This window comes from Arvicanthis niloticus, chromosome 2 (genome assembly GCF_011762505.2).
Source record: "Arvicanthis niloticus isolate mArvNil1 chromosome 2, mArvNil1.pat.X, whole genome shotgun sequence".
Lineage (NCBI taxonomy): Eukaryota > Metazoa > Chordata > Mammalia > Rodentia > Muridae > Arvicanthis > Arvicanthis niloticus.
This window is the reverse complement of record NC_047659.1, coordinates 116,249,375-116,272,212: the sequence shown is the minus strand read 5'-3', so window position 1 is coordinate 116,272,212 and position 22,838 is coordinate 116,249,375. Positions and strand designations below refer to the sequence as shown.

Below are 22,838 nucleotides of genomic sequence, written 5' to 3'. Positions count from 1 at the left end.
TTTCAAATGAGCAAAGAAAGTTTTCCTTTAAATCTGAGCAAGTTTGCCCTAGCATTTCTGCTTAATTGGAGCTTTGCGATTATGTATTTAAAGTAAGGTAAACATTTTTAAAATGCAGAGTGTCAGCTAAAGGTGCCCTGTGGATTTGTGAGGTTCCGTGGTGTGGGAATGAGGAGTGTGCAGCATCCTTGGGTGTTCAGTAGAATCACTTCTAATCTGGATTACAGCGTCTGTCCGAAACCCACACTTGTTTTCTTCAGATAGCACTTCAGACTGTCTCAAGATTAGGGGGCTCACCTTAGTGTGAATAAACATCCTAGAACTCTGAAGACTAATTTGTACTGTGTTGTGAAACTTAACAAATTCTATGTGCAGTATATAGTATTCTTTAATTTTGTCTAATATGAAAATGAGTTAAAATCACTGACATGATTTGCTCTTTACCCAATTTGGTAACATCTAATCAAGAATGACCAGAGGCTTCTTACTTCCTGAACTGGGATTGCAAACTCCTAATATTCTGAGCCACTGAAGTCCCCGTGGCCTTATTTATATGGGACATGTAAAGCTGTCTATATAGAGTAATCAGATTGTTGAAGTATGATTGTTTGCATACAAAGTCATTCTTATGATTGGTGCTTATGTACCAGTGCTTGAGGCAAATAGAGTTTTAAAAGATATTTTTTCTGTATTAATCAAATCAAGTAGATACTGGCATGTATAGAGGTCTGTATCTCTCTTACGTTGGCCTTTAGGTTGGGTATACTTTAGAATCAGATTTGTTTTGAATTGTAAAGATTTATTTTATTTTTAGTTGTGTGTGTGCGCGCATCCGTGTGCACGCACATGTTTGTGGCATGTATAAATGAGTGCCAGAAGAAGGAGTCAGATCTCCTGAAGCTGGAGTTATAGTGGTTGTGAACAGGTCAGTGTTTAGAAGAGCAGTAAGTACTCTTAACTGCCAAACCCATTTTCTAGCCCTTATTTTGAAATTTAGATTGGCAATGTGTGTATTGATGTAGGATACAAACTGAGAGCATTCATGGGAGTGGATGTCTGTGTAACACCTCTAGGGGCTAGGTAGCAGCTGAACAAAGTGAAGTATTAGTTTTGGAGTGAATGTTTACTGACTGTGGAGTAAGGAAGTCCCAAGTGGCCTGATGTGGCCCACAATGTCCAGATGGAGACTCTTAACTCTTGCTCTACAGAAGGGTTCCTTTCACAGCCTTTTGATCTTAGGATTGTTTTTAAGAGGCTGTTAATTTGTCACTATATACACTGACTTTGTGTGTCTTAAGCCACAGCTTCCTCTCTAGTTTACTTGAGTTTGTTAAACAGTGACTTGTCACTTGAGGTCTTGGCTGAGTTAACACTAGACACTCAAACTGTAATGAAACCCAGGTGTCAGGAGAGGGGTGTGCTGTGAACAGCACAGCCTGCCTCCCAGCTGACCCTGGGTTCTCAACTGTCAGTCTGGCATCCTTGTCAATGGAAGACTGCTCTACAATACAGATATTGGACTAGAACCTGGTGTTGTAATTCAGTGCAGTTTACTGTCCCTTGGTAGAATTGACAACTCATGACACAGAAAACCTAAAAATGAAAGCAGCTTCCACCCCCAGCTCTTCAGTCTACCTGAGCTCTCCAGTCTACCTGAGTATCCACATTCTATCAGGAGGCAGGCAGTGTGAAACATCAGTTGCCACCATGCTGTGTCTGTTGCTTGCTATCTTTTTTTCATCAGTCTGTAGCAACCAGAGACATTCTGTTTCTCTTAAAACAGTTTTAATGGAAGTAATAGTTTGCAGTTTGTCCTTGTTTTGGATTTTAATTTTTAATTTATTTTTTTATTGGAGGGGTAGCAAGATGTTCAGCTGGTAAAGGTATTTGTCACCAAGCTATATGATCTGAGTTCAACCCCTGGAATCCATGGAGACTTGTTCTCTAAGCTGTATACATGCACACACACACACACACACACACACACACACACACACACACACACACAAATGCAATTTAAGGCTAGCTTTTTGCTGTAAATCAGTGAAAATAATAAGCATATTTCAACTCTGTGTTTTATAGTGGGAAGTAAATATAGATCCATTATCCCAGGTTTATAGAGGCCCTGTTAAGTGATTCCAACCCTGGGACTGAACTCTTTGGAAAGTTTTATTGCTGATAGCGAATGCAAAACTGTTGAAGCTTTTCCTGCAGTTAGCTTTAAGCTTGTAAATTACAGTGGCTAAAGTAGCTGCTTGACAGTAATTGAGAGCTGGCAGAGAGTGGTGTGTCAGTAATGGTGATGACAGCAAAACAGGATGTTTAATGTGAGAGCAGGATGAACTGCTCCTGGTGTGCCCATGCGATGATACACAGGACTATGGTTCTATGAGTATCTGTTTTGAAAGAGGTTCCTGTCCACCAGCATCCACACAGTAGGTTTTCTACCTGGTTCACAGTGCCGTTGTCCCTGTTTGTTTAATGGCTGAAAAGCTGTACTTAGAGATGCTTTATAGCAAAGCTGCTAAAAATAAGCAATCTTTTGGCTTAAAGAGATAGGAATCAGTGAAAAAATACTCAATACCATGCAGTATTCGGTTATGTATTTTATATATGTCATTGATTACTAAGTCTAATTCATTTAATCAGTTTTTCCTCTATAGTATAAAAACCAAGTGCATAAGTAAACTGAAATATAATTTTTGACTTTTCAGCACTGTCCCCGGGTTTATACTGGGGGCTACCCAGTGTGCCCACACTGTGGGACATAAGAACATAACAAGCCTTTCCTCAGACTTCTTACCTAACTGCTCCCACCTCCGAGGAGCTTGAGTTGGAAAACCTTTCCTGATTCACTGGCAGCTGTCCATCCCATTTCCCACTTGTCCCTTAGGGCTGGGCCTCCTGGACACTTAACACTAGGACTCTCTCACAAGTGCCTCAGCCAGGATGAGCTAACCATAGGGCCAAGTTCATGTCTCAGCTTATGAAGGAGTGGCTGGAACTAATGTCCTGTGAGCTTGGAGCCAGTTCTCTTGGCTGAGCTGCTGGCAGCTCCGCAGTGTGGCCTTTCTTTCACTTCCTTGGTCATTGAAACCTTGTTTTTCTTGGAGACTCACTCCTTCTGTGTCCCTCAGGAATATACAGATGAGGTCATGGCCTTCTTTTATTTAGTGCTAATTCCAGAAGTGGTTTGGCACCCCTCTCCTTGGACTGTGCCAGCTTGGTGCCTCTTTGCCTCATTTCCCCTTTTTTTTTTTTTTTTTTTTTTTTTTTTTTTTTTTTTGTGACTTTGTTCTCTTCTGATCCTTCTTGTTACCCGTAAACTCATTGTTTCTCTTCTCCAGCCTTAAGAGGCTTCCTGCCCTTTGTTATCAGATGGATTTCTGTCTGATCACAAGCCTCCATCCTTCTAGTCTCTTACCTAGTTACATCTAGGCCACCTGCTCTGATTTCTATTTTATTGTTCTAGAAAACAGCTTTATTGGGGAAGGGGATAGAATAAACATTATATATATAAAATATGAATGCAGCATCACCCTCAAAACTTCCTCATTCTCCTTAGTAATCCCTTTGTTCTTTTCTTTCCTACCCCAGCCCCAACCACTAATATATTTTCATAAGATTCACTAGATATGACACTGAAAGTAAAATCTGTAAAAGAAAAAAATTATAAGTTGGGTTTCTTCAAATCAAAAGAAATTAGTCTGCCTTTTCATTGTCTAGAGTCTTGTTTAGATAGACTCATGTAGCATTGTTCTTTTTTGTTTGTTTGGTGTCTGCCTTGGGTAGGGTTACTATTGCTGTCATGAAACACTGTGACCAAAAGCAGCTTGAGGGGAAAAGGGTTCATTTGACTTACATATCCTGATTCAGTAGACTTATACAGTCTACTGAGGGAAGCCAAGGCAGGAACTCAAACTGGGCAGGAGCCTGGAGGCAGGAGATGATGCTTTCTGGTTTGGTCCTCATGGCTTGCTCAGCCTGCTTTGTTATAGAACCCAAAACATATTAGCTCAGGGTATTTACTAACACCCACAGTGGTCTGGCCCTTCCACACCAATCACCAATTAAAAAATCCTCTATAGGCTTGTCTATGCCTGAGGATACAGAGGCATTTTCTCAGTTTAGGTTCCTTTCTTTCAGATGACAATAGCTTGTATCAAGTTGACATAAAACTAGTCAGCACAGCATCTTTTATGTGATAATTATTTTGAAATTCAATATATGGTATATACTAATAATTCATTCCTTTTTATTTCTGAGTAGAACTGTTTTCCATTGTATGGCTTTGCTACCATTTGCTGATCTATTATCTTGCTGATAGTATTCAGTTGGTTCTCATATTTGGCTATTATGTATAAACATACTGTTAGACATTGTGTACAGGTATTTATGTGGACATAAGCTTTTCTATCTCTTGTAGAGTATGTTTAATGTTCAAAGCAATCTCACAGTCCAGTTAACAGCAGTTATTAGAGTCACTGCTTAGTTTTTTGGTAATTGTCTTCTCCTCTCTTCCCCTCTCCTCTCTCTTTCTCGTCTTCCAAAACAGGGTTTCTTTGTGTATAGCCCTAGCTGTCCTAGAACTCACCCAGATTGGCCTCAAACTCATAGAGATTCATTTGCCTTTGCCTCCTGAGTGCTGGGACTAAAGGCGGACACTAACATCCTCCAGCTGGTTGCACTATCTCATTGACTCATGGTCTTGAACTTTTCATGTGATTTCTGTGTATCTTTAGTAACATGTATATTTCAAGATTAACCATTTAAAAGTTACATTGTTTTATTTTATTTTGATTTTGGAGAGTTCAATAATTTTGGTAGAAGTCTTATCAGATATATGCCTTGGAAATATTTTCTCTAATTTATTATGTTTTGAAGAATAATGTTTTTAATTTGAAGACATTCAATCTACCAATTTTTATGGATTATACTTTTTAGTGGCATCTAGGAATCTTTAAGATATTTTATTTACCATTCAGAGAATACATATAGTGTATTTGGATCATGTCTACTGCCCATTGCATTCCTTCATTTCTCTCTTACCTGTCCCATCACTTTCCCCTCTAAACTACATGTACTCTCTCTCTCTCTTTAAAAAATATTGAAATTTTTTTACTGCTTCCTGTAAGTGCATAGGTGTAGACCATACACTGGAGGATTTGTAGCTCTCTGGGCCCTCAGCTCTGAAGAAAACTGATTCTCTCTCCCTCAACAGCCATCAATTGCCACTAGCTCCTCAGATGGTCACAGGATAGGAAACTGGTTACTAATACAAAGTCCTAGAGATCTACTGTGTTTGCTCACGTTTGCCCCACCCCACCCCAGCCTCCAACCCCACCCCCATCTCACTGTGCAGACAGGCTGGTCTGGAATTAATTGAACTCCACCTGCTTCTGTCCCCTAAGTGTGCCATCGCACGAGACCTATTTTCTTCTAGTAATTTTATAGTTGTATTTCACATTTAGGTTGGGCCTATTTTCTTCTAGTAATTTTATAGTTATATTTTAAAACAATTTTTTTTTTGTTTTTTTGAGACAAGGTTTCTTAAAACAATTTTTGATGAGTTTTACTTCCTTCAGTGGACCATTGTGTACTTACAGTGTGTCTAGAAATGCCAGAAAGTTCTGTTTCTTTCTCCAGTGGTCACTTGCTGTGATCTTTGCAAATCAGTAGCCCAGGGGTCATTTCTTTGTGCCCCTGTCACAAAGTAGATCCCATGAAAGGACCTACTGATTGAGACATAAGGCAGAGAACAACAGAACCCTGTGTTGTTTCGGGCCCTCTAGGGTCTCTCGTTTCATGAGACTTTTGTCTTTCTGGACCTGGGTGACTCAATCAGTCTAATTTTGTGTGTGTGTGTGTTCCACTCATTTACCTACAACTTTAATTTTTTTCTTTAACACCAAATAAGATTCCAATGTATATGTGTACAAAATTTTTATTATCCTTGTATCAATTGATGGACATCTAGGCTGATTCCATTTCTTAGCTACTGTGAGTAGAGCAACAATGAAGTGGATGAACAAGTGGCTCTGTAGTAGGAATATCAGTTATTTAGAGTCTTTTAAAAAAAAAATTAAAACGGCTCATAATCAAAGTACTGCTGTCTTAAAAAAATATCTTTTCTCATGTGATGTTGTTTGCCATTGAAGGTCAGTCTTACATTTTGAAAATGGCATGCATTTTCCCCCTTTTAAAGCTGGTCTTTAAACGTATTTTGTGTTAAGAACATTTGCTGCTCTTGCAGAGGACCCAGGTTTAGTCCTAACACCCACACGTTGGGTGGCTTACAACTGGCCATAACTCCAGGTCCAGGGATCCATCCTGTGCCCTTTTCTGGCTCTGAGGAGAACTGCATCCACAGTGTGCATACATACATGCACATTAATGCATACATGTATCATGTATACATACATAAATAAAATAGAATAAAATAAACATAGATATTTAATATTCCCTTATATATTTTAGATATTGGTTTGTATACTCTATTTCTAATCAGTTGTTTTAAACTTCCAGGCTCAACTTTAAAGAAGCTTTTACACACTGGAAATTCTATTAAGGTAATCCTTTTTATGAAAGTGTAATGGAATATTGCTCTAAATTTCTTTTAGGTTTATTTACTTTGTTATATGTGTATGAGTATTTTGCTTGCATATATATATATATGCATCACATGTGTGTCTAGTGCCAGCAGAGATCAGAAGAGGGTGTTGGATCCTCTGGTACTTGAGTTATGGATAATTGTGATTAAAGGCCATGGGAATTCCTCCAGCATGTTTCATTTGCACCTGATAACATATTTTCATTCTTGTTTACTTATGTATCTTCTTTTATTGACTTAGTATTTAGGAATACAGAAAAGGAGCAATGTGTGTTTTTGAATTCTAAAAATAGGGTAGAGATGGAAGTGAGTGTACAGTGAAAAAGGGGTGTGTTTGTTCATTTCCTGTTGGGTGCTGCTCACCATTCAGATCATGGTGATGGTGCAGGAAGCAGCTGAGTATAGACACATGGCCTTGTCACTCAGCCAGGTCTTCAGAGTCTCATTTAGCTCCAAAGAATGTTTTGTTAAGATGACTGAAATTCTGCTCTGTTCTCACATAGTGTAAATGTGGAAGCAGAGTGTCTCTACCATTGTTCCATGGACAACTGAGCATTGGTGATGGGGAGATGTTGCCTTACAAAATGAAATACTATTAATAGTCCAGTGGGAGCCAGACACTGCTTTATGTGCCTTCATGTGTCTTCATGTGCATGTTAGCTCATTCAGTCCTGCTGTTTCACAGATGGGGTGATTAAGACATAGAGAAGTCAAATGATTTTCCATGTATCCCAGCCAGAAAGTAGTAGAGGATGAATTTGAACCCAGGTTCTCTTCTCCAGCACCCAAGCTTTAAATCTTTGTGCTGTATTGCATTCTTGCTTGTTACTGAGGGAAGAGCCTGTGTACTTTATCCCCCTCTTTCCCTCTCTTCCTTTCTTTCCTTACTCTCTCTTTTCTCCTCCTTTTCTCTTTTTTCGCTGGCCTCTAAGTTGAGATTTTTCTTTCAGACTTCCAAGTGTTGGGATTATAAGTGTTATACCACCACACCTGACACGTTCTCTCTCTCTTTTTTCTTAAGACTGATGGTACATTGCAGAACATTTCTACAAATCTTGGTTAAATGTTTGTTTTTTTATTGCTTTTAATTCTGTTTTTAGATAAGATGTGAAGGAATCAGACTGTTTCTTTTGTGGCTTCAAGCACTTCAGACAAACTGTGCAGAAGAGCAGGTGCTGATTTTTGCTTGCCTAGTGCCTGGTTTCCCAGCGGTCTTGTCATCCAGGGGTCCTTGCACGCTGGAGACACTCATCAACCCTAGCCCCAGTGTAGTTGATGGTAAGCAGCATTAGCAGGTGTGACATGCTGAAATGACTCCTCTTATTTTAATTTTTATTTATGTTTATGTGCATATATATGTGTGTCTGTAAGTGTGTGCCTCTTGTGTATGGGTATATGAGGAAGCCAGAAGAAGATGATCCCCGAGGGGTTGGAGTTAGATTGTGAGCCACCTGACATGGGTGCTGGGAGCCAAACTTGGTCCTCTGGAAGATCAGCGAACTCAGTGCTGTTAGCTTCTGAGACACTTCTCCAGTCCCTGAATTCCTTTTGAACTTATCCTGAGGCTTTCCTTGGTGTTGATGTTCTTGAATAGAAATGAAGCCCAAAGAGGAATTATTCCTTGTGGTTCACAGAGGATTCCCAAAGACGTTATTATCAAAGTCATAGGTTCAACTCACAGTACCACAAAAAAAGAATGAAAAACCTGGGTACAGGGAGTGGTGACATAAACCTGTGATCCCAGCACTTGGGAGGTGGAGGAGGAGGCAGGTGCATCAGGATCGTAAGGTCAGCCTTGATTACCTAATAAGTTTGAGGCCAGCCTGGGCGATATGAGAGACACTATCTTAAAATCAGTCAATCAAACACCTAACCAACCAACTAAACCAGAACAAAAAAACTGGAGCCTGTTTTCTATTAAATCATAATGAGGAAATTTCTGACGTGACCGAAACAGGAGCAGAATGCAGGGAAAGATGTACTTCACACGAGTGTTCTGTACCACTGATGACATTGAAACCTGCCTTCCCAAACCACCGCCTGTTGCTCTCATCACTATTGCTTTAAGAGGCCATTCATCTTACTTTACCAGCCATGTTTGTCCATGTAGCATGTCTCAAAGGACAGTAGTGACCTCACTGGACTATTTGTGTTCTGTGAGAACTTACTGTGGACCACTTCATTGCATTGGATTTTAGGCTCACCAAGACAGATTTGAATGGGAAAGAATTGTCCAGAGAGAGAGAGGCCTCTGTGGACCTTTATACTGGGCCCTAAATCCTGTATGTACTGGCTTGGGATTAAGTCTGAGACATTTCAGTGGCTGCATAAATGTGTATGATAAAGCCCATTTTAAAACCTTATTTAAAATTCAGCTGTAGTGAATACACTCTCATTATTTCCTGCCTTTCAGCAAAAATATACCCAGAGGAAATCACCCCACTTCTGCCGGCCATATCAGGGGAGAAGATCGCTGAGGACCAAACCTGCTTTTTTCTTCAAATACTGTTGAAATACATGGTTATTCAGGTCAGAGAAAAATCATAGCTGTTTCACTGATGGGCTTATTTTCATAGAATGGAGAGTTACTACCTCTCTTCTTTCTGTATGACTGTATTGCTTTTCCTGAGGCAATTTTGTGTAGTGATTCATTAAAAACAGGGCATGCATTGTTACTGGGCCAGTTCAGCAAGACATGATGTGAGTACTTTTCTATGAATTTTTAAGGTATTTTGACATATGTATATATATGTGTGTGTGTGTATTAGTGATTTCATACACAAATGCAGTATATTTACATCATTTTCATATCTCTTTCTGAATCTCCCCTTCCTCCATCATCCTTCCTACTTTTTTTTTTTTTTGAGTCAGGGTCTCACTGTGTAGCTCTGGTTGGCCTTGATCTCATCTGCCTTTTGAGTATGCCACCTCACCCAGCTTCTCTTTAAAATAACCCACTAAGTACAATTAGAGCTGCCCAGATGTGCATGAGTGCAGGGCCTACCATTGGTCCACACTGCTGAAGAAAATTGATTCTCCACCTACCGGCTGTCACCTACCAGAAGCTGCTTCTCTGTCCATTTCAGAACGTTGTGCAGACATCCATAGCCACTGTGACAGGCCCTGCATGTCTAGCAACAACTATTCTGTTATAGTCCTTCCTGACCTCAGACATTTAGAGTATTCTATCCCTTCTTCTGATATTCCTGAGCTATGGGGAAAGGGTAATGCAGGTGTTCTTTTGGGCTGCTATTCACTGCACCATGAACAGTTTGGAGCCTGTACAGTAACCATCATTCACTGCAGGAAGAAACTTCTCTGATGAGGGCTGTGGGGTGTGCCCATCTGTAGGAAAGAGCAGGCGTATTCAGTCGGTAGTTTGATAGTGTGTCCCTTTAGCAAAATTAGTAGGATATGCCCGAGGGCCTTTGACACCTAGTTATGGGTTCCTGGCCAGGTTTACAATACCTGCAATTCTTATCCTCTTCTGAGCTTTGATGAGATACAGTTTCTCTACATTATTACCAATATTGTCATTTGCAAATTTACAATAGGAATTGTAGTTTAATATTTCCTGTTTGTATATGTTAATTTAAACTGTAAATATCAAATATTCTTTCCCACATATTATCTAAAGGCTGCAAGCCTGGAGTGGAAGAATAAGGAGAATCAAGATACTGGTTTTAAATTTCTTTTTACGTTGTTTCGAAAGTATTATCTTCCTCATTTGTTTCCATCATTTACTAAGTTAACCAACATCTACAAGCCTGTACTTGGTAAGTGCTGTTTGATTCCTGTGTGGGTGCTAGCCATAGGGAAGCTACATACATACACATGTACAGTAGCTTCCATAGCAATCCCTGTGACTGTTCTAAAGCAAAATAGTCACTTTATGTGTATATTGAATGGTAGTGCTGCTGTGAGAAGTTACCTAATCACTGATTCAATGATGTGAACTCACTAAGAGGTTGTGCCTCATAGAAATAAAGAGAGCATGGTTTCTGTAATAGTAAAATGTGTTATGATATTTTTGTATGTTGCTACTTTTTAATGTGATATTTTGCATTTCTCAGTCTTCTCTTATATGTGGTGAGTTTTAGTGATGCCACATCCTGCTCAATAGCTAGATAGGCCAGCCTAGGGAGCACAGCTGCTGGAGGAATGCACTTTATGCTGGGGCTTTTATCTACCAGGATACTGACAGGTGCTTATGGGGGAGATGTTTTGTGATGGGACAGTCTACAGATAGGAAGCCCCCAGAATGTTGGGAAACAGAAAAGAACATTTAACTTAGCCCCCAAAGTTACCTTTTATAGGAAATTAGGATTCACAGGATGGAATCATCCCTTAAAGTGGTGAAAGTGGTTATAAATTTTTGCTCTATAAAGACAGAAACTAGTTTCATGGATAATTAAGAATAACTTTGGAGGAGAAGAGGTCACAAAGAACTCTACTCTGAGTGTAGGACATGCCCAACTAACTCAACACACACACACACACACACACACACACACACACACACACACAGTCACTCACTTACAAACAGAAATGGACACAGACACATGAGAAGGTAGACTCGCTGAAGCCTGGTGCATTTTATAAACTGTAGAGGTTCTGGGACCTGTATTTTGTTATATACATCTTTTTTCCAAAATTTGTTTCTGACTTTATGTTATAGGTGCTCATTATAGAAACACATACATTGCTGATGTTGCTAGGTTGAAAGTTATATATTGAAACTGGTCACGGTGGCCCATAACTTCAGTCCTAAGGCTTGGAAACTTGAGGCAGCAGAATTCTGAGTTAGAAGCCAACGTTGGCTATAGGTAGAGATTCTGTAATAAAAAAAGAAATAACAACAAAAAGTTATTTATTGTCAATATTTTTTTGGCCTCATTAAGGTACTCCAGAAATGTAAGAAGTAGTTAAGATATGAGGTAGGAGGTACAGCAATTCGTGTCTCAGATTCAGCCATACAGTATACATATTTGATGAAACTTAAAGACTGACTCTCTCTTTTGAAAACGTGGTACCTGAGACTTCAAAGATGAAACATGAGTTTCTGAGTTCATATAGATGAAAAATCTTAGCTATCTGAGTATGGCAATTACAGACTTATACCACCATGTCCAGCTTTAGATATTTTTTGTTAAAGTTCATATATGCTTTTACATTTGTTTCAGTCATAAAAAAATCATTAAATTAAGTATACTAGAAATGAAGATATATTCACTATTATAGTCTCAAATAATTTTAAAAATTGTTAACAAGAGCAATTAGTGTGGCTATATACTATTGCAGTGTGTAGGCAATAATGGCCATCTCTTTTTATTTATATTGAAAGGCAAAATAAGAATCAAACCTGCTAGAATATGCTATTTTTAAACATTTATAGGTTATTACTTTTAATTGCTATCCAAACAACCAAATATATATAATATGTTTATTAATTGGAACAGTTCATAGGGATTATGTAATGTTAAGATTCACTAACTTAATTGTGTATTCTTTTTCTTTCTATCAGAAATTCCCCATCTGAGACCAAAGCCAGTATATGTTACTGTAACTCGAGATAATGAAACAATTTACAGTACAAAAATTTCATACATGGCAGCTCGTGTTGTTTTCATTAAATGGATTGTAACTTTCTTTTTGGAAAAAAAGTATCTAACTGCAACACAAAACACTAAAAATGGAGTTGATGTATTGCCTAAAATCATCCAGGTATGACAGCCATCATTTTAAAATCTCTTTCTCTTGCATAAGAAACACACTAGCATATTAGCAAAGTAACTGATTGTTAGAGCTATGGTTTTTGTAGGTTTGATTTACTGGCTCACTTGTCTGCAGGCCTGAGGTTTTAGAGGGAGCTTTGGTCAGAAGCACTTGCTATGCAATATTGGAATTGCTATAAGAAGGCAGTCTCAGGGGCAAGCAGCATTCTGAGACTATAGCTCTTGTGGGTACTTTCCTGCCTCCCTTCTTTCTCCTTCTTGTGTTGTGTTTTCTGAGCACAGGCACAGAGTCTTGCCTTTCTGTCACCAGTCACCAGTTGGAAGGCCCTATGTTTTGTAGATGTGGCCAATGGAGAGGGCTCATGCTGTCATGCAGCGTCTGGCATCTCAGGAGAGGCTTGGGCCAGCAGCTCGGGCTCCTGGGGCAGTTGTTGCTTTATGATGCTGTTCCTACAGTGAAGTCCGCCTTTCTCTGAGGCCTTCAGAAAAGACTTCTCAGGTAGGAGGGCCTTCAGTGTGTGTACTTGGTAGAGTACTACTGTTTTCAGAGATTAGGGGTCAGTCGCATCACTGAGAGGTCATGGCTTCATGTGGGTTGGTTATTGTTTTTTCCTGTCCCCAAGAACAGGGCCAGCAAGTGTAGTGCACTTATTGAAGGTTTGCTGATGTCAAGAAGGCTCCAGAAATAGGACATTGCTCCAAGCTGGAAAAATGCATACGCTGAAGGAGGCAGATGAGAAGTTGCTGTATTTCAAGGTTATTGGTGTCTTGGAAGGAGGAGGAACACCAAGCAGTTTATAGCCTGTGGATTCATTATAGAGGACTCACTGGAGACCTAGAGGGCAAACTTGTTTTCAAAAGAATCTCGGGGATAAAAGTGCAGTAAGACAACAAAGGGCTTGCTGAGAGATAGTTCAAAACAAACCAAAACCCCTCAACTTTATACTTTGAAAGAAGATGAAATGAAAACAGTATGAATGTATTTGTCTCCTCAAAGTTTTTATTTCAAATTTGAACTATGATATTCTTTCATACATTTAAAGTGAGTGAGCTAGGTGTGGTGGTGCACACCTTTAATCCTAGTCTTCCAGAGGCAGAGGCAGAGGCAGGTGAATCTCCTTTAGTTTGAGACCAGCCTGGTCTACAAAACATGTTCCAGGACAGCTGGGCTATGTAGAGAGACCCTGTGTCAAAAACAAACAAAACAATAAAAAAAAAACTACTGTCCTTATCAAGGTGATCAAAACTGTTTTCAAACAATATACTAGTTTTATAAAAGACTTTAAAAATATACTTTAAAGTTCCATTTCACAATAGAATTTACGTTTTTGCTACAAAGTACTTTTGCTATATATGCAGAGTTTTTGGTTTTCAGTTTCCCAAGTGAAACTAAGTCCTTTTCTTGGTTTAGAACTAGTAGTTTTGATGGGGGAAAACAGCTAATGATGTGTGTTCTGGCCTTAGCTTTCCTAGTACTAGGTAAATCTGGGCCTAACGGACTTTCTGGTTCCATTGTGAATTGGCTCTTTGTTACTGTGACAACGATACCTGAAACAGTCGACTAAAACCTTTGGGAAGTTGTAGTCCATGGTTAGTCAGTCCTGTGTCTATAAGGGATTTAAAAAAAATTGAGATAGCAAGGCAGCTGAGCATATTTGTTTTTATAACTCTTTAGTTATATTAATAAAACATCACTTTTACTAATTCTGAGACAGCTCTCCCAGTGATCTATAGGCCCATGGGATGAATGGGTAGAACAGTGACATAAACAAGCTGACAACTCTGAAAAATTTTGTACACTTGTCAGTTGACTCCTGCTGTAGTATTCTCTGTTGTTCTTGAACTTTGCAGAGGCAGTGATAGGATGTGCTGATCGTGTTAGCAGATCAGGATAGAGGAACCCAGTGGTATCACACTCAGACATCACCAACAAAACAACTGAGACATGCCCTGCCCTTAAGAGTTGCTTCATGGGTAGTGGGTGTCCATATTTAGAGTGACACTGAGAATTCCTGTCTCTCAGTATGAGCTGTGGGGTTCAGAGGGCGCCAGGGTGGCAGAGAGTTTGAGGTAAGGAATAAGTGGCAGTGTGTGGTTTTCTGATCCATGGTAGTGCTGGCCTGGTCCTGGTAGGTTGGTTATTTCACTGGTAAGTCTTCTGCATGTACCAGAGGACTAAACGTTGTCTCTGCATTGACTCTCAGGATGGTCTCATGCCAACAACAGCTTTAAATTCCATCCTGGTGCATGGAAGCCAGGTCTCCTTCTAGAGGCAGTTCTTCATGATTGTACAGCAAGTGCTTTACCCACTAAGCAGTCTTCTTAGGTCTGGAGCTTATGTATAAATGACTTGATGCTACATAATTCTTCGTGTTAGTCTAATTATTTCATTGCTATAATATAAATCACTTCAAAACTTAGTGTCTTAAAGCAGAACCCCTTTAACGTTATGTTTTGTTTTTACTTAGTGGGACAGCATCTGGCTTGATATGTCTAATATATTTCATGGGCCCTTGGGTGGTGATCTTTAGCTGGTGGATGGCTGGTCTGGAGGATCTAAGGTGACTTCATCCACAAGCGTGCTAGTGTTAATTGGAAAGAGAGCTGGCTTATCTGGAACTAGTCTATGCTGCCTTACTAACAAGGTCATTGGATTTCTTATGTGGCCACTGGGGCCTCCAAGAACAATGTTTTAAAAGATGAAAAATGTTAACTGCCAGCCTTTTGCACCTGGGCCAGGTGATTCTCTGTACTTTTGTTATAAGCAGTCTTCTAAGTTTTCACACCTCTGTGATAGCACAGTAAGTGTGTAAGTATAAAGCCCTGGTGTGATGATGGCACACATTGCACTTACACATCAACTTATTCTGTGATTTCACAAATGCAAATTAGACTTTTTAGCTGACAAGATTTCACAGTCCTGTTTCCTGAAATAACTTAGTCATTTTCCTGTTAAACTCACTGAGCTGAGGACGGATCATTTGGTTAATTAGGAAATTGGTAAGTAGAGGTTCAGGTGTCCATGCTTGAGGTGACTGCTGATGTTCACCTTGCTCTAGTGCAGCTGCTGGGAATCAGAGCACTTGGACACAAGCAGAGACCTGGGTGTCTGGGTGTGGGTCAGTGGCAGAGCACATGCTCACATTTATGAGACTGGACTCCTTCTCTAGTCTAGTGTTGCAGGACTAGAGAAGGAGTCCAGTCTCATAACACTCACAAACCCAAAAGGAATGAGCAAGACAAGACTCACATTTCGCTAGGTGCTGGTGAGTGAGGATGTGGATTGCTGAGATCTGTGATGGCATTTTTCAGACTGTTGGTGGTGGTGCAATACAAGAGAAAGTGTCAGAGCTGGATGGTGCTGGGTCCACAGAGCAGGACAAAAGCCATTCTAACAGCAGCACCTTGTCTGACCGAAGACTCAGCAACTCCAGTCTTTGTAGCATTGAAGAGGAGCATCGGACAGTGTATGAAATGGTGCAGAGGATCCTTCTGTCAACACGGGGTTATGTGAATTTTGTGAATGAAGTATTTCGACAGGTCAGTGTGTGTTATACAGTCATAAAGTTGATGTCATCTTTGTTCTTGTTAGTCAGCTTCCCATTGCTCTAACACATGTGCAGGGGCATCAATGTAAATACAGGAGTTGTATTTTGTCTCAGTTCTAAGGGTCTTAGTCCAAGGTCACTTGGTCCTGTTCCTTTGGGCCTTTGGCAGGGCAGTATATTAAAGTAGGAACAGGAAGCAGATGAGGCTTGTTTCGCATCCTCATGGATGGATGCAAAAAAGAGAGATCAAGACTGTAGAGTCCTACAGTCTTCTTTGAGGGCACAACCTGCCATGACCCACTAGGTCATACCTCTTAAATCTATGCCACTTCCCAGTAGTGCCAAGCCAGGACTAAGTCACACAAGGGAAGATTGGTGCATTTCAGATCAGAACTGTAGCATTATGGTTTTACTTAGGACATGGTAAGCAATAGTATTGATGAATTGGCCTAAATTACTGTCCTAAATAATGGCCCTTCCAGTCCTACTTTTAGTTTGTCACAAGTTTTTCTGACCCACATTTTTCTTTTCATCTATGTAACAATGGAAAATTCAAAAATACTTTCATGCTCCCATAGCAAACTCAGCTCAGGGTTTGGTTGGTAGACCTAGTGAACCCAGTGTCTAAGAGCTTCAGTGCTCACACAACCCAGAGGCACTTTGAAAAAGTTGTACTTTCCCTATAATGAATGTGTGTGTGTGTGTGTGTGTATGAGGGAGAGAGAGAGAGAGAGAGAGAGAGAGAGAGAGAGAGAGAGAGAGAGAGAGAAATGGGGAGGAGAGGCTTCAAGAAGGTATTCCAAAACTCTCTCTCTCTTTTTTTTTTTTTGGTTCTTTAAAAATATTGAGTGGGGATTTATTGATTTATTTATTGATTTATTGATTTATTTAGGCTTGTACATGTGGCCAGAGATTATCTGGGTAGAATAATCTTAGGCCTCTCTTGCACTTAGGAATGTATAAGCCAAACTTTTCTCACCATACAAATCAGAGCCAGGAAGATTTTATAAGGACTTTGGACTTTGGTTCTAAAGTTGAAGCCTTGGCATGAGTGCATTTAACATTTAAAAAAAAAAACATAAACATTTTTGCAGTAAGCAAGAAACTGTAATATAAATACATAGTAGAAGAGGAGAAAACAGAATTGGAAATGAAAAATAGTAACAATTGGGATATTTATTGAAGCAGAGACGAAAACCTCAGTATATAATCTTAATAGCAGGACGGGGCAGCAGGAGATAGAGTAAATCAGGTGAAGAAGTGATTTTGCACAGACCTCAGAGTGACAGAGGTCAAAACTGGGACAGGTTGAAGTGGAGGGTCTAATGAACAGCCTGCGACAGCTGGCTTCTCTCCCAGCTATCTTCTGTGTTTGTGTTTTCTGTCTAATGAGAGTATCCTGCTATAGCCATAGATGTTCCTTTTTTCCTTTGAAAGTCTGAGCATTTGCAGTATTTTTGCACAAGCATCAGTTGCAGCATAGCTGCATGTGCTGGCTAGTTTCATGTCAGCTTGACACAAACTAGAGAAGGGAACCTTAATTAACAAAATGCCTTATTAAGATTCAGCTGCAGGCAAGCCTGGGCATTTTCTTAATTAGTGACTGATGTGGGCGGTCCTGCCCATTGTGGGTGAGGCCATCCTTGTGTTCTATAAGAAAGTATGCTGAGGGAAACATAAGAAGCAACCCAATAAGCCGAATTTCTCCATGGCCTCTGCATCAGCTCCTGCCTCCATGTTCCTGCCCTGTTTGAATTCCTGTCCTGACTTCCTTAAGTAATGAACAGTGATGGGAATGCATGAGTCAATTAACCTGTTATTCTCTCTGACTTGATTTTGGTCGTGGTGCTTATCATGGCAATAGAAACACTGATGAAGACAATACAGGAAGTCCAGTTTCATTGCTGCCTGGTAAGAGAGAAGGTGATGGGAAAGGAAGTGCTTTATTGGCAACAGGCTGAAAAGTTGGAAAATGAGGGCTCCTATGTGTCTTAGAAAAAGAAGCCATCTTGTGACGTGTTGCAGGCACAAGGCTCCATAGACACTGATTTTGGGCATGGGCATAAATGGGTAGGCCTTTGAATTTGGCAGGAATGATACTATTTCTGAATTTTGGTTAGTTTGCTTTTCTGACACACAGACTGTTGTTATCCATAAGTCACCAGAGGGTCTGGGTTTGTTCTGCAAATTTAAAGAAAAGTTGCTGACTAAATAGCTTTATGCCCCATGCCATTTAAAGTCCAGGAATAGCTAACTCTGCAGTTCAAAAGTGTATAGCAGGCATGTTTCATCCTAGGGTAGCCAAAAAGCAGCTGTCCCTGGAGAATCAGAGACGATAGCTGAAAGAACAACTTTCCCTGAGCAAAACAGTGAAGTGAAGCTGTTCTCAAGAGGAGAGAATTTAACCCATTTGATGACTTCAGCCAAAGCTGTCCTCTGTAGCAAAGCTGGTAGGAGACCTGCAGTTGACTACTCAATGGTGTGATCACCAAACTTAGTGCTTAGGCTAGCCAGGAAGCCAGACTAACTTAGTTAGATTTTCCTCTCTGTAGCATCAGTATACATTTTAGTTGCTGTACATTCCTGTGAATTGAATAGTTTATTGCTAAGAAGCTTTCATGTTTTTTTAAATTTATTTTTAAAGTTGAAATTTAATTGCATCATTTCCTTGTTGCCCTTTTCTCCCTCCAACCCATCTCCTGTCTGTCCTCTGTTCAGCCCCCTGCAGGCCCCCGTCTGTCCCTCTTCCCTCTCCCATCTCCTTTCCAACTGACATCCACCTGGGGGAGGGTAATTCTCCCTCAGCACTATTACTTGTAGTTCTTTATCTAGGTGTGGGATTCCACGAGAGTACCTTCTTTCCAGATGACCACGTTTGTCAATGTTTCTGTTGATAACGTCATTGTTCAGGCTTTGTTGCGACTGTAGAAGATACAATCTCAAAGCAGACTTCCTGGTCATCTGGCATTTATAATCCTTCTGTGGTGTTCCCTGAGCCTTAGGTGTAGGAGTTGTTTTAAAGATGTATCTGCTGGGGCTGGGCCCCTCCCAGTACACTGATCTAGTCATGTCCACTCATAACTTCCTGTGATTGCTGTGATCTGATGGAGAGACAGCAGCTTCTAATTTTATAAATAGAATATTTCTCAAAATCTGTCTTGTGTAGTGTTAACATGTTGCCTTTTGGTGTTTGCATGACACATATTTTTCTATCTTTTTACTATCTACATCTCACACATATGTTTGGATTTCATCTTACAAATTACATGTGATTTAAAAAAAACTTTTTCTTAAATACAATATTATAACGTCTGTCTTTTGATTATAGCTTTATTCTACTTCCATGTAATATAGAATCCATAGGGGGAAAACCCCTGTACTGAGGGGTTTGGGTTTTTTTTTGGGGGGGTGGAGGTGGGGAGGGCTAGTTGTTTCTTCTTTCTTCAGCACTTACATATGTGGTAGGTATTACACTGTCCTGCAGTTGTTTAATGACTAGAGAGCATCATGCCTCTCTAACATCTCAGCTTATAGAATTTGTTATGTATTTGAAGTCCACATTATAAAATGAATGCACATATATGTACCATACTTTTCAGAACACACACATATACACATACACACAGACACACACATTCTGTCTCTCTCTCTCTCTTTCTCTCTTCATTTAGGATTCTACAATTTTTTTTTTTTTTTTGGTCAAATTTCTGACCTAGAATATTTTCCCTTTATGTCTGAAGGATAATTTTTAGTACTTCCCTTAGTCCATGACTGTTGGTAACAAATTTTCTTATCTGAAAATGTCTGTCTTTTGCTTTCACTTTTGAAGTATATTCTCTGGGATGCCGTGTTCTGCCTGTACGATACTAGCCATGTGCTCTCTGCACGTTGAATAACTTCAGCCTTTTGTTTCATGACTTCTGTTTGATAATCACAGTAAACCATGAAGTTTGTTCCTTTGGAGAAAATGTCCTTTTCTCTCCTTTGGCTGCTTTTAATGTTTTCAGATTGCCCTTGGTTTTAGCAGTTGTACTATACAATTGTTGTATCTCTTCTGTTGCCTTTGTGATCGATGCCTGTGGATTTGTCCTCTGAGCTCAGCCATTCTCGCATACTGCTCTCTTCCATTTTTGCATCTCAGTCCAGCTCTCCATCTGATGACCTTGCCATTGCATGACCTTTCTTGTCTCTGCTTACTTTTCTCTCTTCTGTGTTCTAGAGATTTCCCTGTATTTCTCTCAGTTTTAGCTTTAGCTTCTGCCCAACCTATATGCACACAGCTTTTAGTTTGGGTTGTTTTGTTTTGAGATTTAATTTACTTCAGGTTCTGATATAGCTGGTATCTAGATGTTCTGTTCCTTAGATCATGTGTATTTTTGAAGTTATGATTTTATTCAAATTGACAGCGCATTTCTAATAATATTTAGTAATATGTTATATATCATATTGTGTGACTGTTTGTAGAGATATTTTTAAAATAACTTTATTTTCCCCTATACAAGAAGTCTTCCTTGCTCTCTGTGAAGAGGACAATATGCTATGCCTTTATTTCAGATTTAGATTACTCAGTTGTCTATATTTTATCAGGACTGATTTAATAGTCTCTATAGTCTCTTTTTTTGTAAAGTTTTTCTAAATAATGTTCAATAAGCAAATGCCAGGCTTCAGAGACAGAGAATCAACAGTGTTTATAGACTGAATGAGCCAATAAAGTATAGAAGAAATAGAGTGGATTGAAGGAAGGGTCGAGGAGTTGGTTGACAGATAAATATGTAATAATGCAAATATAGTTACTATTAATAGTATCACTGTGAAATTTTCTTAATTTTATTTGTGTGATTTTTTTTCTTTTCTGTAATTCCTTTTCTTTTTTTAATATATCCTTCAATCTTTTTTTACAGTCCAGACTTTATCCCCCTCACGGTCCACCCTCTGAATGTTCCATATCCCATACCTCCTCCCACTCCCCTTGTCTCCACGAGGATGTCCCTACCCCCTACCCCACCCTACCAGAGCTCCCTACTCCCTGGGTCCTCAAGTCTCTTGAGGGTTAGGTGCATCTTCTCTCACTGAAACCAGATTCAGCAGTCCTCTGCTGTATATGTGTTGGGGCCTCATATCAGCTGCTGTATGCTGCCTGGTTGGTAGTCCAGTGTCTGAGAGATCTTGGGGATCCAGGTTAGTTAAGACTGCTGGTCTTCCTATAGGGTCACCCTTCTCCTCAGCTTCTTCCAGCTTTTCCCTAATTCAACTACAGGGGTCCCCAGCTTCTATCCATTGATTGGGTGTAAATATCTGCTTTCAGGTGCTTGTTCGGCCTTTTGGAAGGCCGTCATCATAGGCCCCTGTTTGTAAACACACCATAGCATCAGTAATAGTGTCAGGCCTTGGGGCCTCCCCTTAAGCTGGATCCCAATTTGGGCCTGTCCCTGGACCTTCTTTTCCTCAGGCTTTTCTCCATTTTTGTCCCTGCAGTTCTTTAGACAGGAACAATTTTGGGTCAGAGTTTTTGACTATGGGATTGCAACCCCATCCCTCCACTTGATGCCCTGTCTTTCTACTGAAAGTGAACTCTACAAGTTCCCTCTCTTCACCATAGGGCACTTCATCTAAGGTCCTTTATTTAAGTATATTCTAGAGTGCCCCCCCCCCCCCCAACACACACACACCTGAGGTTGCCTGTTTCCATTCTTTCTGCTGGCCCTCAGGGCTTCAGTCCTGTTCCCCTACCCAATAACCACTTGGGAGGGAGAAGAAAGCAATCACAGGATGAGGGGGTGGGGAGGGAGAAGAAAGCAATCACAGGATGAGGGGGTGGGGAGGGAGAAGAAAGCAATCACAGGATGAGGGGGTGGGGAGGGAGAAGAAAGCAATCACAGGATGAGGGGGTGGGGAGGGATCTGGGTGGGAAAGGGGATAGAGAGGGGAAGAGGGGGAACATAATAATTTTTTAAAATCTAGGAAGAAAGAATAAAACAACATATCCTTTGTCTAATCTTTTATGTTTATTGAGTTACATGGCAGAATACTGATTCATGCATTTTTTTTTTTGTAATCTTTTGATAATGCTGATTCTTATGTTCTGGAATTTGATGTGATCTGGCTGCCACCCTGGGCATTTCTGTATCTTATGCACCAATGCTGAAGTGATAGCTGCCTGTCTTTAGGTTCTTTGTTGTGAAACTTAGGGGTGGTATTAAAACTAACTTTGTAACCTTGGGAATTATTTCTGGTTCCCTGTGGCTCAGTGTCTTATCTGAAAAGTAGTCATTTGAGGGTAGAGTAGGCAGGGTCCTTCCTGCCTACCTTGCATATAGAATTAGGTCCTAAATTTGAGATGCGACAGGTGAATGCATTTCCTCTTCAAAGTCTTTTTTTTTTTTTAGTCTTATCACATTAAATCACAAATATATAAGGAAATTTCTTAATATTAAAAATTTCATTGGCTAAGAGATGACTCATTTAGTAAGAGCTCAGATCCCCAGTACCCATGTACTAAAACATACCCTGTGCTGTGTTTCTAGCACTGGGAGGTGGACATAGGAAGACCTCTGTGGTTTCTTGATCAGCCAGTCTAGCCAAATAGCCGGAGTCTAAATCGAGTGAAAGATCTTTTTTAATAAAAATAAGAAGGTGAGACTATTGGAAAAGACAGCCAATGTTGACCTCTGGCCTGTGCATTTTACACATAAGGGTATTGTTGTGGTTGTTGTTATTGTTGTTTGTTTTGTTTTTAAGTTCTGACAAATGTGCACAGTGTTACAAGGGCCAGTCTTTTTAAAGTTTGTGGCTGTACTTGGTGTTCTGATAAATGTAGAAAACTGTCAGAGAAGGAAGTAGGCAGGAATGAACAAAGGTGGGGTGGAAGGAAGATGAGGGAAGCAGAAGAAAAAGGCACAAAAAGCAAGAAGAGGCTGTCCTTTTAGCAGCCTCCAGCTTCTACCC

General features: G+C 40.0%; 1 protein-coding gene across 8 annotated transcripts in view; it reads left to right on the top strand.

Moving 5' to 3' along the window:
* The window catches only part of Ralgapa2 (Ral GTPase activating protein catalytic subunit alpha 2), a 271,068-nt gene that overhangs the window by 60,814 nt on the left and 187,416 nt on the right, over positions 1-22,838 (top strand). For all 8 annotated transcript variants that reach the window (XR_013108860.1, XR_013108861.1, XR_013108862.1 and 5 more), the window contains exons 5-10: positions 6,526-6,569; positions 7,711-7,888; positions 9,024-9,139; positions 10,248-10,386; positions 12,135-12,334; positions 15,658-15,885. Coding sequence is in view for 3 of the 8 variants with exons in the window: in XM_076929914.1 (XP_076786029.1) it covers positions 6,526-6,569; positions 7,711-7,888; positions 9,024-9,139; positions 10,248-10,386; positions 12,135-12,334; positions 15,658-15,885 (905 nt within the window). In the remaining 5 variants the exon portion in view is untranslated. The remainder of the gene's footprint in view (positions 1-6,525; positions 6,570-7,710; positions 7,889-9,023; positions 9,140-10,247; positions 10,387-12,134; positions 12,335-15,657; positions 15,886-22,838) is intronic.